Below are 16,674 nucleotides of genomic sequence, written 5' to 3'. Positions count from 1 at the left end.
GACTTAGCAACTATTTCTCCCCCCCAAGTCTGCTTCAGTAGGTTTGGGAGCGCACGCACAAACAGAGACTCCTCCTTAGCTAGGTGTGTTGAATTTCCTGCCTCAAGCGCCTTAGCATCCCCACTGGCATGGGCTGGACAAGGCCTTGCCCCTGCTGAATGGTATTCACCTGAGCCCCCAACTGAGTCACTTGGAGGCGCAAGGTCTGGTTCTCGGTCCGAAGGGTTTCAGTTCAGAGGCTCTGTAGTTCCATTAACAAGATCTAAGGCTCTCTGGTAGTCCTCCCATGCTGTGCCACTTGCTTCCATTTCTTCTGTCATGGGGGCATCGGTTGGAGAAGGTGATGGCTGAGTCAAACTGTCCTGCCCGAAGTTGAAGACTCAGAGTCGACAGTGGTGTTTTCTCTTTTTATTAAAGTAGTAGACAGCTGCAGTGCAGAGCACCTCATGTATCTAGCTACTCTCTCTAGGTACTCAGCATCCTCTCTGGCACTAGCTAAGCATGACTTCGTGACTCCAAGACATTGACTCAGCAACTGTCGTTCCCCCCACCCCCCGAGTCTATTTAAGTAGGTTGGGAGCGTGCGCCAAACAGACACTCCTCCTTAGCTAAGTCTGTTGAATTTCCCGCCTCAAGCGCCTTCGAGTGCGGGGTGAAGGTGAAGCCTCAACCAGTCTCTTGTCTTTCTCCTCCAACAGAGGGGGGCTGCTAACTGTCAGTTCAGGCATGGGAAGTGGAGGTGCACCCAGTTGGGAAATGTCTGATGTGTTATGTTGAGCTCCGGCAGGGGGGCCTGGAGTTGCAGGGGCTGTGATGTCACAGACAAGGGTCAGGGCGCCCTCTAGGTCCATTCCCTTGTTTGACCCCTTCCCAAGTGATTCATCCCAGTCCATGTCCTCATCCTCTGTCTCATCCCTGCCTGTCCACACCTGCCCCGCAGGGCTCACGACAATTTCCAGTTAGGCTCTTAGTGCTCCATTTCACTTACCCCAGTTTGATGTTAATAGCTGTATTGTAGTAATATAGTAGTAATGCTCATTTGTTTGCTACTCCAAACTGCTTAAGTATTTAAATACAGAATTGCATAGAATCAGCCAGTTTATGTGATCATAATTTCTTTTAATAACTGTATTTTTAATGATTCAACACCAATCATTTCCACAATCTATTTTTTATTATGAGCTATAATTTTCCAAGACACCTTTTGCCTCCTAATACATTTATATCTCACTATTATTCTAAATGTTGGTGTTTCTTTCAGTTTCATTGCAAGATATAACAATGAGAAAAGCTTTCCGAAGTTCAACAACTCAAGATCAGCAGCTCTTTGACCGCAAGAGTCTGCCAATTCCTTTGCAAGAGACTTATGATACATGTGAACAGCCCCCTCCACTCAATATACTTACCCCTTACAGGTCAGTGTTAAAAAAAAATAAATGCACACAATGTGATTCACATTTTTCAGTTCTTACTTGTGACAAGTAATAACCTCAAGTAGCTCTAATCAGATGAAAGAATTTAACTTGTGGACTGGATTTTTCTCCATTCAGAGTGACAGAATCAGATTTGCACAATTTAACTCCTGTTGATTTTGTTTGCATTTATTACTAGGGTATTTAATTATTCTAAGATTACTTTTTAATGTCTGCATTATCTCCCTTGTGATAACCTCCATTCTTTCTAATGACAACACTCCTTGATAGTGTATAACTGCTGTCTGCTTCATTGTGAAATTGTACTATTGGTTGGACCTAATTCCTAGGAGTCATCTAAGTAGAGCAAATTCTTCACAAGTACAATGGGTATGGTCTTGTAGCCCTGTCCTTTAATCTTATCCATTTAGCCCTCAGAATAAACACTCAGCCCATATTACAGAGAAGTTTTGTTCAAGGTTTTGTTTGGGCCATCATATAGTCAGTAGCGTTGTTTGGGCATAGACAGGATTATGTTGCTTACCTGGCTTTCCAGTGCCACACGTTGCTGCTGGTTATTTAGAGGGGAGGGGCAAGGCAGCAGGAGCATGATTCAGGCAATGATTCATTGGGAGCATCAGATTGACTGTGTTCTCACTGAGCTCCCCACTGTCTTGCCTCTCCTTCATGGCAACCTTGGGAAGCCAGGCCAGTAACACAGTCTCCACACATACTCACATGCATGCAGCACCAGCCCCCGCTGAGTACAGCGCAAGAATCTATTGTCAGTATTCGTATTTAAGCACCTCTTCAAAATCACCAAAAATAAATAATAAGAATGAAATGGATGCCATATGCAGTAAAACTCTAAATGGAATTATGAACACGTAGGAAAGTGGGGCAGCCATGAGTGTATGCAGGAGCTTAAAGTTTTCTTCCAGTTATTGCTGCCTGTGGTATGCATTGTTTTAACGTCTAGCTTGTTGTGTTCCTTAAAGATGTGCTCTATTGTGGATTGTCAGTTATTTTTCAGGCAGAGTTATCCAAACTCCGCTTACACTGGGATAGGGTGGGGGTGGAATGGGTAGAGTGTCCCTCCACCCAGCTCTTCTGGCTAAGCTGGCCTCCTACTGGCAGGAAGCCCACGAACAGGGAGGGTGCAGGACTGAGCCAGTTTGGGATCCAGTTGGTCTTGTGCTGGTTTCACTATTGTTGTGTGACAGCATGAGACCCAATGCGGGCCTGTTTGCTGGGTTAGCTCCAGACAGGTGCAGTGATCTGTCTGCCCTACCTTCCCCCTGCCCCCGTGAATAGCAGGGCTGCAGCATTGGCTGCAGCTCCATAAAGCCCCATCAGTGTGGGGGTGGGGGAGGTTAGGATTGCAGCCTACAAAATTAAAATATATATTGTCCCTAAACGTAAAGGAAATATTAGATGTCCTCTGTAGATGCTATAAATGATTGTCATAGCTATAGGGTTTGTTGATGGAAATTTTATAAATTCTCATATTCTACTTCAGTCTTCATACTGTTAGCATTTTCTTTCCTTAATGTAGTCCTACAGTCTCAGTTTTGCTGCTACATACTGTGTAGACCATATTATATCTGTATTTAGTAACAAGTTTTATCTAATAAGATTCTTTTATCTTTAGAGATGATGGAAAAGAGGGTTTGAAGTTTTACACCAATCCTTCATATTTCTTTGATCTGTGGAAAGAAAAGATGTTACAAGACACAGAAGACAAAAGAAAGGAAAAAAGAAAGCAGAAGGTATTAACCTCCAAGGTTATTTGGTCCTAAAGGATGTCCTCTTATCTAAAGAAAGTGTTAACATAATGTGATTAGAGTAAAAATTTTGAACTTGCTATATATTTTATTGACTTTATTCTAAGCATTTATATTTCACTTTTTAAAATAAAAATTGTCCACAACAGCCAACAAAACAAGAGTAAACCACTATAAAACAACTATTAAAATTAATCTCCTATCAACAACAAAGAAAAAACAAATTGGCATAAAATCCAAGTGTCATAGTAATAAAAATAAATCATAAAAAAACTTCTGAATGAAAGAAGGTATCAAAGCTCATCTAAACACGGAAATAGAAAATATGCTGCTTAGTTAAAGAACCTGCCTTACATCAAAGTGCATTTAACCCAGTACAATCAACTCTATATGAAAGCAATTCTCCAAAGTGTCAGGCAGAAGATATTTTTCCATTTTCCTGCACAACATCTTATATAAATGGAAAACCGGGGATTGAACCCGTGCTCATATAGATGAAAAAAGCATGTCTCTGCTACTTACAGCCTCATTTAAAAGGCTTTTTTCTTAAGAGTTATCTTGATTAACCCGAACTACAAAACATCACAAACCTTTGCACTGGTAGTTGAAGGTGAAGAAAATTAGAAAATAATCTAAAATGGTTCTATCTAAATATTGGAGGCAATTGTACTGATAGGCCTTAATGCCCTGATTTGAATTTTGTATGTCTTATAATTAAAGAATTTTGTTTTGTGATGTAGCAGATTGTATTGTGCTTTGCTAAAAAGAATTGTTTCAGTTGTCAGTTTGTCTTTATGTTCTTTTGTAGCAGAAGAATCTAGATCGTCCTCATGAACCAGAAAAAGTGCCACGGGCTCCTCATGACAGACGGAGAGAATGGCAGAAGTTGGCCCTGGGTCCAGAGCTTGCTGAAGATGATGCCAGTCTCTTACATAAGCACATTGAAGTTGCTAATGGCCCTGCATCACATTTTGACACCAGGTTTTCTTTTTTACTTACTTCTTTTAGTAGCCAATTATTTGACATTGTCAACATATGTCACAGGTTAATGGCCATGGCTCTGTGCTACACTTGTATATATTAAAAAAAAGATTTTGGAGAAGAGATGCTTGATTTTTTAAATAGAATTTAAACAAAATCTGAGGCCACTGTTTGAAATTTTGATGTCATAGACAAATTACTAATAGGTTGTTACAATCTGCCACACCAAATTTTGCTCCTCTTTGACCTAGCAGCGTTTTTTCACAAATCCTCCCAGTCCATATGACTTTGAACTCCATGTTCACTTGAACCCCATTCTGACAACACATTCCTGCTGTATCTTATATTATTATACAGCTACAAAAGTGGCCATATGCTATAGCCAGCATGGCTTTTTCGCATTCCGTAATGTTAAATTGAAAATACTCCCCATGCCATTCCGCTGCTTCCGCTAAAGGCCTGGTGTGGATGTGGCCAGGAACAGCTTTGGTTTAATGGGTGGTAGCCTACCTGTGTCTGCTGTAGAATAAAAAGGTGGGGGAAACCCTGAAAACCAATTATACTATTCACAGTGTTTTGCTTTTGAAAAGGAAAGGGCTTTCCCTCTGTCCAGTGCCCACTCACCCAATCTCCTCCCCCTCCCTCGCCCCTCCACCTTCCTCCCAACCTGTACCCTTCCTCCCCTTCCCCCTCCCCCCCTCCTTGCCCTGCCTCTCCCCCAGGTCAGTTTCACCTATCCTAAGCATGATTGTACATGAGTAAATCCCTCTGAACTCAAAAAGCACACAAATGATCAAACCTGCCCTACCCTCCACCTCCCTCGTATCGCCTCCCTCTTTCTCCTTCACTCTCCCGCCCCTCCCTTCCTCTCCCCTTCCTTCCTCCTTCACTCTCCTCTCCCCTGCCCCCTTCTCCTGCTCCCCCATGGTCAGTTTTACCTGTCCTAAGCATGATTGCATGGGAATAAATCTCATTGAACTCAATAAGCATGCCCCTCTCCTCCTGCCCCTCTCTTCTCCCCTCCTCCTCCCCTCTCATTCTTCCTTCTCCCCTGCACACTCCCCCCTCCCTCCCCCCTCCCCTCCCATGTGCTTAAGCATGATTGCAGGGGAGTAAATCCCATTGAACTCAGTAAGCATGCAAATGATCAATCCATTCTCAGCAAACTTGCACAGGATCCCATTTCTTACCTCCTGGATTAAAAAGTAGAGAAATTCACCAATAGGCAAAAAAAAAAACCCTTGCGGTTTAAGAATGTACCTATATTGTACTGCCCTACAAATCTGTAAAAATGCAAACACAATTTGGGTTGGTCTTTCACAGTCCAATCCACTTCCTGTGTAGCTTGGAAGAATTTGGTAACATGTGCCTCTGAGCATATGGTGAGTGGTGGCAACACCTGCAATCAACCCAATATTAAGACAGTTGATATAGTTCAGATAGTCACTTTAAAAATGTTTGAAATACTTTGCAATTTTAGTGAAGTTTCCTGTAATAAATCATTTTTGTTTGCTTCTGTTTCTGTGAATATGTGAAGTACAGCAACACTTTACATAATTTACACTAAAAAAACCCTCCAAAAACAACTGTGGAATAACGGCACTGATTATTCTGCAGAATAGTTTCCAATGGACATGAGGAGTGCCTCACTTTGCATAAGATAAAATAGTGGGAGGTGAAATATATTCTACCAGATTTCTAGGTGTGCTCTTTGTTTTTAATTGACCATGCCCACCCTTCCTTCAGTGGAGTGGTTTCAGCATAGCAGATTGAATACATGCATCTTGGGCTGGCCAAGTTTGTTTTTTCCAACAGCTAGATTGATTGCTTAAGTAGCAATATACTGCAATCAGTCTGATTTTACATCAAATTGAAGTTTCAGATTCAACTGTTAATGCACCCAAAATAGAAATAGAAACACAAAAGGAGAAATAGAATATAAGTTTGAAACACAAAAGGCTGTCTTCACCTTCATATCACATTGAAGAAGAAAATGCTTTGAAATTATTAAAAATAAATTTGTCACAGATTTCTAGGATGAATAATGAGAGAAATATAATTTTTTAGGTTAGATTCTCTGTAGAAACAGTAGTAACACGGGAAAGAAACAAAGTAAGAAGAACACCAACAAACATACAAAAAGGGTAATTCTCCATCTTTGGAGATGCAGCCCTGATTGCAGATGTTGCCACCACTCACCATATGCTGGTTCTTGGGTACCCACTAGGTTCCAATGAGTTGCCACTCTTCCATCAGTCCTCCATTCCCACTGGGAATTCCCACTGGGAATTGCTGGGATTTCTCCTTTGTTGACCAGCTCTTCTTTGCCCCCTTTTGTGTCTGATCTTCTTTTGCCCCTATGTTTCAGAGCATCAGAAATGATTGTTTTCTCTCTACTTTGGGATTAGAGGAATTTAACCTATCAATTACATTATTTACTATTGTTATCTGTATATTCCATTAATGTACACATTTTGTTACAGAGTAATGTCTATATATACATAAAAATGTAAGCATCATGCTGTGCAGTTTGCTGTGCTAAAGATAGGTGAATGCTTCCCCCCACCTGCATACCACTCGCACTGTCCACCTCAACAAGCAGGCAAGGTGGCGGTGGCAGCTGCTTTGGCAAATAAGCAGGCGGCCTATGCAGTGATGGCAGCAATCTGGGTGGGTGGGCAGGGGACAGGTCAGTGTGTGGCCTATGCAGCAATGGATTTTCTTCAGGGAAGGTTGCAGCAGCGTGGGTGGGTGCTTGCGAGTCCAGTGTGTGGCCTAGGTGCACTGCACAGCGGAAATATTTATCCCGGGCAGCGCAGGGCTGTGGCAGTAGAGGGGAACAGGTGAGGCAAGCAGGTTGATGAGGGGAGTTGGGTTGCCTGGGGATGGTGGTGGTGATGAGCAGAGCAAGAAGGTGAGCAGAGCTCCTCCAGTAAGAAAAAAAATCATTAAGCATTTTCAAAGTGCTTCATTTACACTTGGGAAAGCTACTTTGTAAAATCAGAACCACATTCACACCATACATTTATTCCACTTTAAACAGTCATGGCTTCCTCAAAATGCTGGGAAGAGTAGTTCGTGAAGGGCACCAAGAGTAGTTAGGAGACCTCTATTCCTTTCATAGAGTTACAATTTCCAGAGTTCTCTGAGAAGGAGGACTGACTGTTGAACCACTCTGGCAGTTGTAACTCTGCGAAGAGAATAGGAGTCTTCTAACAACTCTCAGTACCTTTCACAAACTACACTTCCCAGGATTCTTTGGGGGAAGCCATGGCGTTTAAAGTGGAATAGTAGTGAAATAAATGTATGATGTGAATGTGGCCCTAGTTTGCCATGTTCTACTGACCATTTTATATCTTCACTCTTACCCCATATATGCTGAAGCAACAATAATTTTACTTATTCTTGTGAGGTTCTTGAACTCAGTGGGGCTATAGGCAGAATGGGTAATTAACAAATATGATGTAAGTGGGATTTATTTCTATTCAGACCCCAGGCATATGTGGAACACATGGATGGACCCTATTCTCTTTCTGCATTGCCATACAGCCAAATGACTGAATTACTGAGCAGAGCTGAGGAACGTGTCTTAGTAAGACCACATGAGCCGCCTCCACCCCCTCCAATGCATGGAACAGGAGATGTGAAACCCATTCCATCCTGCATCAGGTAAGAAACACTTAAAATAGTAATTCAGGACACCTTTGTAGTAAACTGATGACAAGGGGTAAATAATGACATTACAGATCTTGGCTATTGGCTATAGGCAAATCAGAAACCTGCCAAGGAGCAGAAAGGTATAAATGCCTATTTGCCAAGTGTTTTGATATACTATACTAAAATAAAGTGAGATCTTAATGTTTCTGGTATTGAGATCACAGTTTTGTTTTATTTTTATTGGAGAACTATTTTAATTTTTACCATAGAATAGTAGAGTTGGAAGGGGCCTATAAGGCCATCACATCCAACCCCCTGCTCAGTGCAGGAGGGGCGGTATACAAATGCAATAAATAAATAAATAAATACCTGACAGGTGGCTCTCCAGCTGCCTCTTGAAAGCCTCCAGTGTTGGAGAGTGTATATGCTCTTTATCTTTTTAGAAGTGTTCTTTGTAATACTTCTACCTCAGTCCAAAACACCCTCTAATGTGTGAGGGTAGAAACAGGCTTATATATGTTTCAAAGTGATTTCCTGTACAGTGTAGAGGCACTGATATTCCAAAATAGGTAAGGCAAATACTTGGACTCACAGTATTAGTCATGTGGTACCTGGATCGAGACCACTGAGTTCAAGAAAGATTAGAACATTTATTGGAAAAAACACAAAATCCAAAATGTAGTTTTGGGGCTATAAGCTGATTAAGAAATTTACAAATATGATGTAAGTGGGATTTACTTCTAATCAAACCTCACAGATATGTGGAGCACATGAGTGGACCCTATTCTCTTTCTGCATTGGTGCAGAGCTAAATTTGTTAGCATTTCAGACATCAGTTTAGTTATTAGTTCCCAGTTCTAAAGATCCCCCGTGCTGTGCTTTAAAGCAGGGGTGGGGGACTTGTAGAACTCCAGTTGTTGTTGAGACTCCAACTCTCATCAGCTTCAGCCAGCATGGCTAGTGGTCAGAAATAATGGCAGCTGTAGCCCAACAGCATATAGAGAGCCATAGATTCTCCATCCCTGCTTTAAAGGGATTTCAAGATGGTCTTAGTCTCATATATGCTCCTCTATACTGTTTTCAGTTTAGGATTAGCCATAAGGCAGAAGTTATAGAATGGTCTCAACAAGCGAAAGTTTAAGCAATGCAATGTAATTGTTAGCTTGTTTGGTAAGTGAGGGCTTACAGTAGAATTACTTAAGTATGACACTCTATTTTTGCATAAACTTGCTAAAGATCTGTATTAGCCTATAAGTAAATGTCTTGTGGCTGGTCTTCACTCTTCTAGTAATCACAGTGTTTTTATTTCAGCTCCACCACAGGTTTGAATGAAAATCGTCCTCAGTCACCTGCTACTGGCAGAGCACCAGTGTTTGTGAGTCCCACTCCACCACCACCTCCTCCACCCCTTCCATCTGCTTTGTCAACTTCTTCATTAAGATCTGCAATGACTTCCACTCCTCCACCTCCAGTGCCGCCTCCTCCACCCCCTCCAACAGCAGCTTTGCAAGCTCCAGCTGTGCCTCCACCTCCAGCTCCTCTCCAGATTGCTCCTGGAGTTCTTCACCCTGCTCCTCCTCCAATTGCACCTCCTTTAGCACAACCCTCTCCTCCAGTCACCAGAGCTGCCCAAGTTTGTGAAGCCATTCCAGTTCCACAGGGTGAAATTCAAGGACTTCCTCCACCTCCGCCTCCACCTCCACTGCCCCCCCCTGGCATTCGACCCTCATCACCTGTTACCACACTCTCTCACCCTCCCACATCTGTTGGCCCTGGGTCTCACATTCCAATAATGCCCCCATCCCCACCATCACAAGTCACTCCTGCTCCTGAACCCAAACGCCACCCATCAACGCTACCTGTTATCAGCGATGCCAGAAGTGTCCTTCTGGAAGCAATACGAAAAGGTATTTATTCTTTTCATCAATTAACAGTGTTACTCATGTAATGAAGCAAATATTATTTTAATGTTTTCAATTAAATTATTTCTATTGAGTGTATTTTAAATATTTTGCTGGCTTTGTGTCCTGTAAAATAGCCAGAATACCATACAGTATAGATTCTTTTTCGTATCCACTTCACTTCGGTTTTATATAAAAGTTAGCTGAAGAAGTTCGCACATGACAGAACAGCTGGCATATGGTTTTATGATAATGAGAGTATATGCATATTTCTAATAATCTTTAAATTGAGTCATGATGACTTTTAAAAAACCAGTGGTATCATCAGGCTTATGCTTATATACTTAATAGCTGCTGCCAGGCATTCCTCCCATTATCTGTAAATTGTTTTAACTAATCAAAAAGAGACAGACATGGTGCAGGTCATGTTTCACCCTTTTGCCACCTAAATTGTAAAAACTATGATTATTTATGTGATGTCAGCCTTTTTACATTATCTAGTTGAGTGAATTAGTAGCTTGAGAAAGGATTTTCTGAGGAGCTGTGAAAGCGCTTCATCTCTCAGAACTGTTTTGTCACTTAAATACAGCAAAGGAGAAAAGGGAGGACCAGATAAGTCAGTAAACTTGCATTGTGTTTTGTGTATATACTACATATCCCAGCATTTGAAGTTAGGAGTTGCTGAGAATTTTGAGAGCGTATGTTCTTACAAGTTATTCTCTAGGATAATTTTAAAAAGACAGATGTTTCCTGTGACTGTTGGTCACCATATCAGAGGTTACCATCTTTATGACAGTTCCCAGGAAATTTAACAGCAAAGCTTGGAATATTTATTGTGGAGGTTGTTGAAATATCTGTTACCATTAATTTTCTCTAAAATTATCTAAGCCATTCTATTTCTCCCAGCTACTTTGCTGCAGTTTACTGTCCATGTGCTACTCTCTCCACATGCAACTATGGATCAGAATTTACTTTTTAATCAACAGCATGGAGGGGTTGGAATATTTTTCATATGAACAACTGTTATGCTTCATTGTTGTTGAGCTTAGAACCCTTTGGCCTTTCTAAACTGCTGTCCTGTGCCCCTGCCCTTATAATGCCTAGTTCTGCGCCTATCCCTTGTAAACTTTCCTAAATTTTATGTCTTTATCCTAGGGGGGAGATTTGTTCCAAACTAGACCCTCCTTAGCTCCTGTCGTCTTTTCCACCCTCTGCCACCTTTTGGATTTTAAGCACCTGCAGTCTGGTTCCATTCCAGTTCAAGTGAAGCCTGTCCCTTTTGTACAGGCCTGGCTTGTCCCAAAATGTTCCCCAGTGCCTTGCAAATCCAGACCCCTCCTCTCAACACCATTATCTCATCCATGCATTGAGATTACAAAGCTGCATCTGTCTAGCTGGCCTTGCGTGTGGAAACTGGTACCATTTCAGAGAACGCTACCACAAGAGGTCCTGGCTTTCAGCAGCCTACCTAGCAACCTAATTTTTTTTCCCAGGGCCTCACAACTGCATTGTCCCATGTCATTGGTATCAACATGCACCACAGCCACTGACTCTTCCCCAGCACTATATACCAAACTATCTAGCCTATGTGCGACACCCACAACCTTCGTGGCAGGCAGGCAGATCACTGTACAGTCTGCATGCCCATTACACACCCTACTGTCTATGTTCCTAATGATTGAATCACCCATTGCCAGGAACCCTCTACCCCCCGGAGAAGTATTCTTGGCACAAGAGGATATCTGCTCATCCCCCAAGGAGAGGGTCCTTGTAAGGGATTGTTTCCCTCTTTCCCAGATAGACGCTTTCCTTCCCTGAGGCCCTCATGGTCCATGAGAGCAAGAGAGCTGTCAACCTGGAAGTGGGACACATCTATAATGTCCCCAAAGGCCTCATCCGCAAACCTCCCTGTCTCTTTCAGTTTTTCCAGGTCAGCCACCTTGGTCTCAAGGAAGCAAACTTGTTCCCAGAGAGCCAGGAGCTGATTGCACAGAGGGCACACCCATGACTTCTGTCCAACAGGCAGATAATCACACATGTTATAGACAGTGCAAACACTGGAAAGCCCCCACAATTTTGCTCACTTCCTACCTGCATAATTGTTTTTGTAGTGTATTGAGTTAGTTTATTGAAAGCTTATGTTTTGTTTAAGTTAGGAGCAGACGGGCAGAGTGGGGTGGCCTGATCTCGCTCTGCAGCCAAAGTCTGTCTGCTGCTTAAGTCGTCTTGATTTTGATGCTTTGTCAGCTGGGCCCTTCCTCTAGCTCATGGAGCAGGTTCCCTTGCTAGCCTATTCTAGATTTATATGTCTGAAGAATATCATATGAGTCTACTTATATGGTAATGGCATTGTTATGCCTTATGAAATCTTTCCACACATTTGTGTTCTTAGGGGAAGAATCAAAACTATATTTTCTATGTTACATACCTATAGCCATATATAAACTAGCTTATCGTGGAGATTTGCTTATACCAGGCAAACTACAGATGTATATGCTAGTAAGAATAGGCTATAAAGAGCTATCTAAAACAATTGTGAATATTTGACATTGCTTTGAATAAAGCAAATAAATTCATGCTAGCATGTCTGATAAATATGATATGCACAGTACTATTACTTTTTTCCATATACTTTAGGTATTCAGTTACGAAAAGTCGAAGAGCAACGTGAACAAGAAGCTAAACATGAGCGTGTTGAGAATGATGTTGCCACCATATTGTCTCGTCGCATTGCAGTAGAATACAGTGATTCAGAAGATGACTCAGAGTTTGATGAAGTTGATTGGTTGGAGTAGAATGGATACATGCTACAAAACTGAATGCTGATGTCCATTGTGGTGCTTGTTCTTTGAAAATGTTTGGTCATTTCTAGTGTTTTTTGTATTTTCTTTATATAATCCATGTTTTTCTACTTTTCAGTTCACAAAATGTTGGCACATCTTTGAAACTAAATGTTTTACAGTGATACGACTCTTTAAAAAGAGTGGCATTTTGTTCCAGTAGAACACTAAGTATTAAGCATGGGCAGCTGTTGGTAGAGTAGCAGATTTAAATTTTCTGGCATATTTTTAACTGTGCACTTTGTGAATTTTAAGTTATAAAGGCTGAAGCTTGAAGGGCAGCTGTATGTATTAATGAGCCTTACTACACTATTGATGGTTTAAAAACAGAAAAGAAGGGTGTAATCCTTCAAGCACTACAATTCCCTGTTTCTTCCTTCAGTGGGGCTGGAGTAGGAGAAAACTTGAAGGATTGCACCTTAGCTGTCAATGCCTTGAATAAATCTGTACATTACAAGGTACATGTAGTTCTAGCAGCACTGGACATACTGAAAGAAAAGCAAATAAGGATTTGGGGGGAGTTTTATTGTTGTTTTTAATTAAATAATTATGGCCTTATTTGAATGTGTTGAGATTTTCTTTCTGGTACCTATTGTGTGATACTATTTTGCCTGCTTGAGAGTTTGATTCCCCTCCCCCACCAGCCTTGTGAAATCTTCCGACTTAGCCATTCTATGTAACTTATGTAACTGTTCGAAATAACAGTTTGATTTAAATAAATGGTTTGTTTTAAATGTTCCTAGCCTTTGCCTTTTTCAGCATAGAGTCACTTTAAGAACATTCATTTCAAACATTATTAATTTGGGAAGGCATTAAATAAATACATTCTTTTACATTGTTATCACAATGAATGATTACATGTACATGGGAAGTTTTCTTAGTCCACATAGAAACCTAAACAGCTACATGTTTTTAATGCGTATATATATCTACATTAGGCCCTCCAAATGTTGCTGAAATTACAACTCCTATCAACCCCAGCATGCATGGCCAATGGCCAGAGATGATGGGAGTTGTAGTTCAGCAATATTTGAAGAGCCAGAGGTTCCTCACACCTGCTCTACATTAACTATATAATTTATGTTTCATGTGAATGCTCCTCTCTATAGCAAACAGGAATCCCTGTAGTTCATGCTAGATATTTTTTTTGTTTGCATTTTAATGCAACATAACCTAATTAGCACTTCCCAAATCAATCATGAACCAAAACACAGCCATCAAAATCCACTCTTCTCCAAATCTTGCAGTTCTCCAACCAAAAATGTATGCATAAATATGTATATTGGAAAGTGTACATAAACATGCATATATTAATTTACATAAAATACAAAAATACATTATATTAGGGAAATTGCTTTCAAAAGTAAATATATTAAGAGACTAGGGGCTCCGCCCCCTGCACTTTGCATGCCAACCCTTCCTCTTTCCCCAGGTTGTTAAGGCACCTACCACCCTCTCCCAAGTTGCCAAGGCACTTTCCCTTTCCCAAGGCCACCAAGGCACCTCCCCCTGCTCTCCCCACAGTCTCGCCCTCTTTCCTGCTCCCCCATGGCCTGGAGGAAAGGGAGTCCTCATGGTAGCGACACAAGGCTTTCATAAAGTGGATCTGTGGGTCACCCAGGCTGCTACCTGTTCACTTTCCATTTCCCCCACCTTGAGCCCAGCACGTCTGGGCTGCTGCCCACCACTACCTGCTCACTAGCCTTCCTTCCCTCCCCCCCGCTGCCTTGAGCCTAGCACAACTGGCTCGCACCGTAATTTGCAGCACCACCTGTCTGTGGTCAAGCAAACTGCACTGTGAGATGTTCACTGCTTTCAAAACTATATAGATAGAAATGTGCATGAAAATACATAAGAATTTCCAGGCAGACTTTTCTTTCAAAAATATTGCAAATGGAGGTGAACTGAAGTTAAGATTGGAAAAATGAGACACTGAGATGCACCAAAACTGACAGATTTGTCAATCCCTGCATCATGGTTTCATTTTGTGGCTGGGGCCTTGCATAGGGGAAGGTGGAGGTGTGCATGTAATCACTAACATCAACTTAGCATGGGTAAAGATTAGATTCTGCTGAGGATTCAAAGACGGCATGCTTGACTTTGTGCCGTAAATTGTTAATTGTGATAGCAGCTAACCAGCACCAATGCCCATATCTCCCACGTTTTCAAATGTTTATTAAGCTGAAAGCAAAGTTAAGTACCGATTTGTATAAAGCCCATGCAATCTCTGCATTTATCCATTTGTTCTTATCGTAGTTTTGTTGCCTCTTGTTTTTCTTTTTCTTTGCAGTAGTCATCTTTCTTTGTATGCTGGCAGTAAGATGTACAGTGAATTACAATGTTTGTACAGCTAAATGCTACAGAAGAACAATAGTGGGATCTTGTTAACTTCTGCATGTTACAGTTGTTTTATTTTAAAACAAAGGTCCTAGATATTCCGTCATCGGAAAGAATAAGAAAACATGTCAGTTTGGTATTAGCAAGAGGAGATGTGATTACCTTGGTCTCTCTTGAAAACACAGGAACATAGGAAACTGCCTTACACTGAGTCAGACCATTGGTCCATCTAACTCAGTATTGTCTACATTGATTGGCAGCAGCTGTCCCGGATTTCAGATGTGCCAAGGATTGAACCTGGGACATTCTGCATCCAAAGTAGATGCATACCTTTTTTATCTACTGTACATCAAAACATTTCTGAGACCATGGCCTAATCCTCCTGATCATTTTGAAAAAATCTGATCATTTCTGCAGCCATTGCTAAAAACCCTTGCTCTTGTCCTGGTTGCCAGACGGTCTTCGTGCTTGCTGCTCCTTATCTCAGTCCTTCTCTCCTATTTTTCCTATCCTATAATTCTGTTATCACTTCAGTCATGTTACTATGACCTTAAGGGTGAACATTAAGGAATGCCAGGAAGGAATGTACACTACCTATTTTAACTATTGTAGTTCTTTGAGGCATGTGTGTTTGTTAAATGTCTCTGTAAGATTTATAGAAGGCACTAAACACTCTCCAAACTATCAATTCCAGTCAACATATACCCTGCGCCTCTGCATTGACTCCTACTACATTCCATAGTAGTTTTAAACTCTTCCCCGTTTCCCCTCACATTTTCATTTCCTGGAGATTCAGGAATTTTTTCCCCAAACTCCCAAGAAGTGAGAACAACTCCAATCCCCTCATTCAGATTCAAATCTGACTACTTCTTTTCTATCTTCATAGCTTTAAGACTAGAGAACTGCATTAAATCTGCCCTTGGACTGCATAGCTGCATCGTCTTCTGGAGTAAAGGGGCCAGGGCATACAATTAGATCAGTTCTCTAGGATAAGCTTCTTACAGAGTTACAAGTACTATTAAAGTTGCATTCTTCTAGAATCTCACATCACACTTTCTAATATGTCCTTTTCTGATGTATCTATCCTCTGTGGGCATGATCATTGGGTATAAACCATACCAAATTAAAACCCATAAAAACCGATAGGCAAGTTAAAACACATGCTATTCAAATGCTGTTTAAAATGCCTGGGAGAAATGGATAGAATACATCTCTCACCAGTTTTGAAACAACTGCAGTGGCTCCAGTTCCATTCTGAACCCAAGTCAAGGTGCTAGTTTTAATCTTAAAAGTGCAAAGTGGCATGGGACCAGGCTAACTTAAAGACCATCTCCTCCCAAATGAGCCAACCTAATTACTGAGTTCCTCCTCGGTTGTCTCTCTTCAGATGTGACAGGGCCCTTTCAGTTGTGGCACACTTTGATGCACTCCTAAGGAAGGGTCATCTGGCTCTAAGCCTGATGTCTTTTCAGTCCCATATGATGGAAGACCTTTTTATCATCCAGACCTTTTAGATGTCATGCTTTAATTACTTGTTCTAGTATAACTTTAGTCATCTCTTGCTCCTCTTTATTTTGTATTTTTTCATATTATATTGTTAGTTTTTAATCTATATTAGCCACTCTGAGATGATATTGCCTGAAGAGCTTATTAGAAATTTCCCCAATAAACAAATAAATACTTCAAATGGCAGAATTTAGCTTTTAATACTTCAGAATGTTGGGGGGGGCAGGAAAAGTGGACAGAACCTTGCCTATATTGC

General features: G+C 41.3%; 1 protein-coding gene across 4 annotated transcripts in view; it reads left to right on the top strand.

Annotated features, from left to right (window-relative positions):
- The window catches only part of WASF1 (WASP family member 1), a 123,842-nt gene extending 110,529 nt beyond the window's left edge, over nucleotides 1–13,313 (top strand). For 3 of the 4 annotated variants that reach the window (XM_061623594.1, XM_061623596.1, XM_061623595.1), the window contains 6 exons: nucleotides 1,262–1,415; nucleotides 3,064–3,181; nucleotides 4,005–4,177; nucleotides 7,667–7,846; nucleotides 9,146–9,741; nucleotides 12,373–13,313. In XM_061623594.1, coding sequence (XP_061479578.1) covers nucleotides 1,262–1,415; nucleotides 3,064–3,181; nucleotides 4,005–4,177; nucleotides 7,667–7,846; nucleotides 9,146–9,741; nucleotides 12,373–12,530 — 1,379 coding nt within the window. In that variant the 3' untranslated portion in view covers nucleotides 12,531–13,313. The remainder of the gene's footprint in view (nucleotides 1–1,261; nucleotides 1,416–3,063; nucleotides 3,182–4,004; nucleotides 4,178–7,666; nucleotides 7,847–9,145; nucleotides 9,742–12,372) is intronic. The other variant, XM_061623597.1, reaches the window with a different exon arrangement.
- The last annotated feature ends 3,361 nt before the right edge of the window (nucleotides 13,314–16,674 follow it).

Source organism: Rhineura floridana, chromosome 4, assembly GCF_030035675.1.
Source record: "Rhineura floridana isolate rRhiFlo1 chromosome 4, rRhiFlo1.hap2, whole genome shotgun sequence".
Lineage (NCBI taxonomy): Eukaryota > Metazoa > Chordata > Lepidosauria > Squamata > Rhineuridae > Rhineura > Rhineura floridana.
This window is presented reverse-complemented; position numbering and strand designations above follow the sequence as displayed.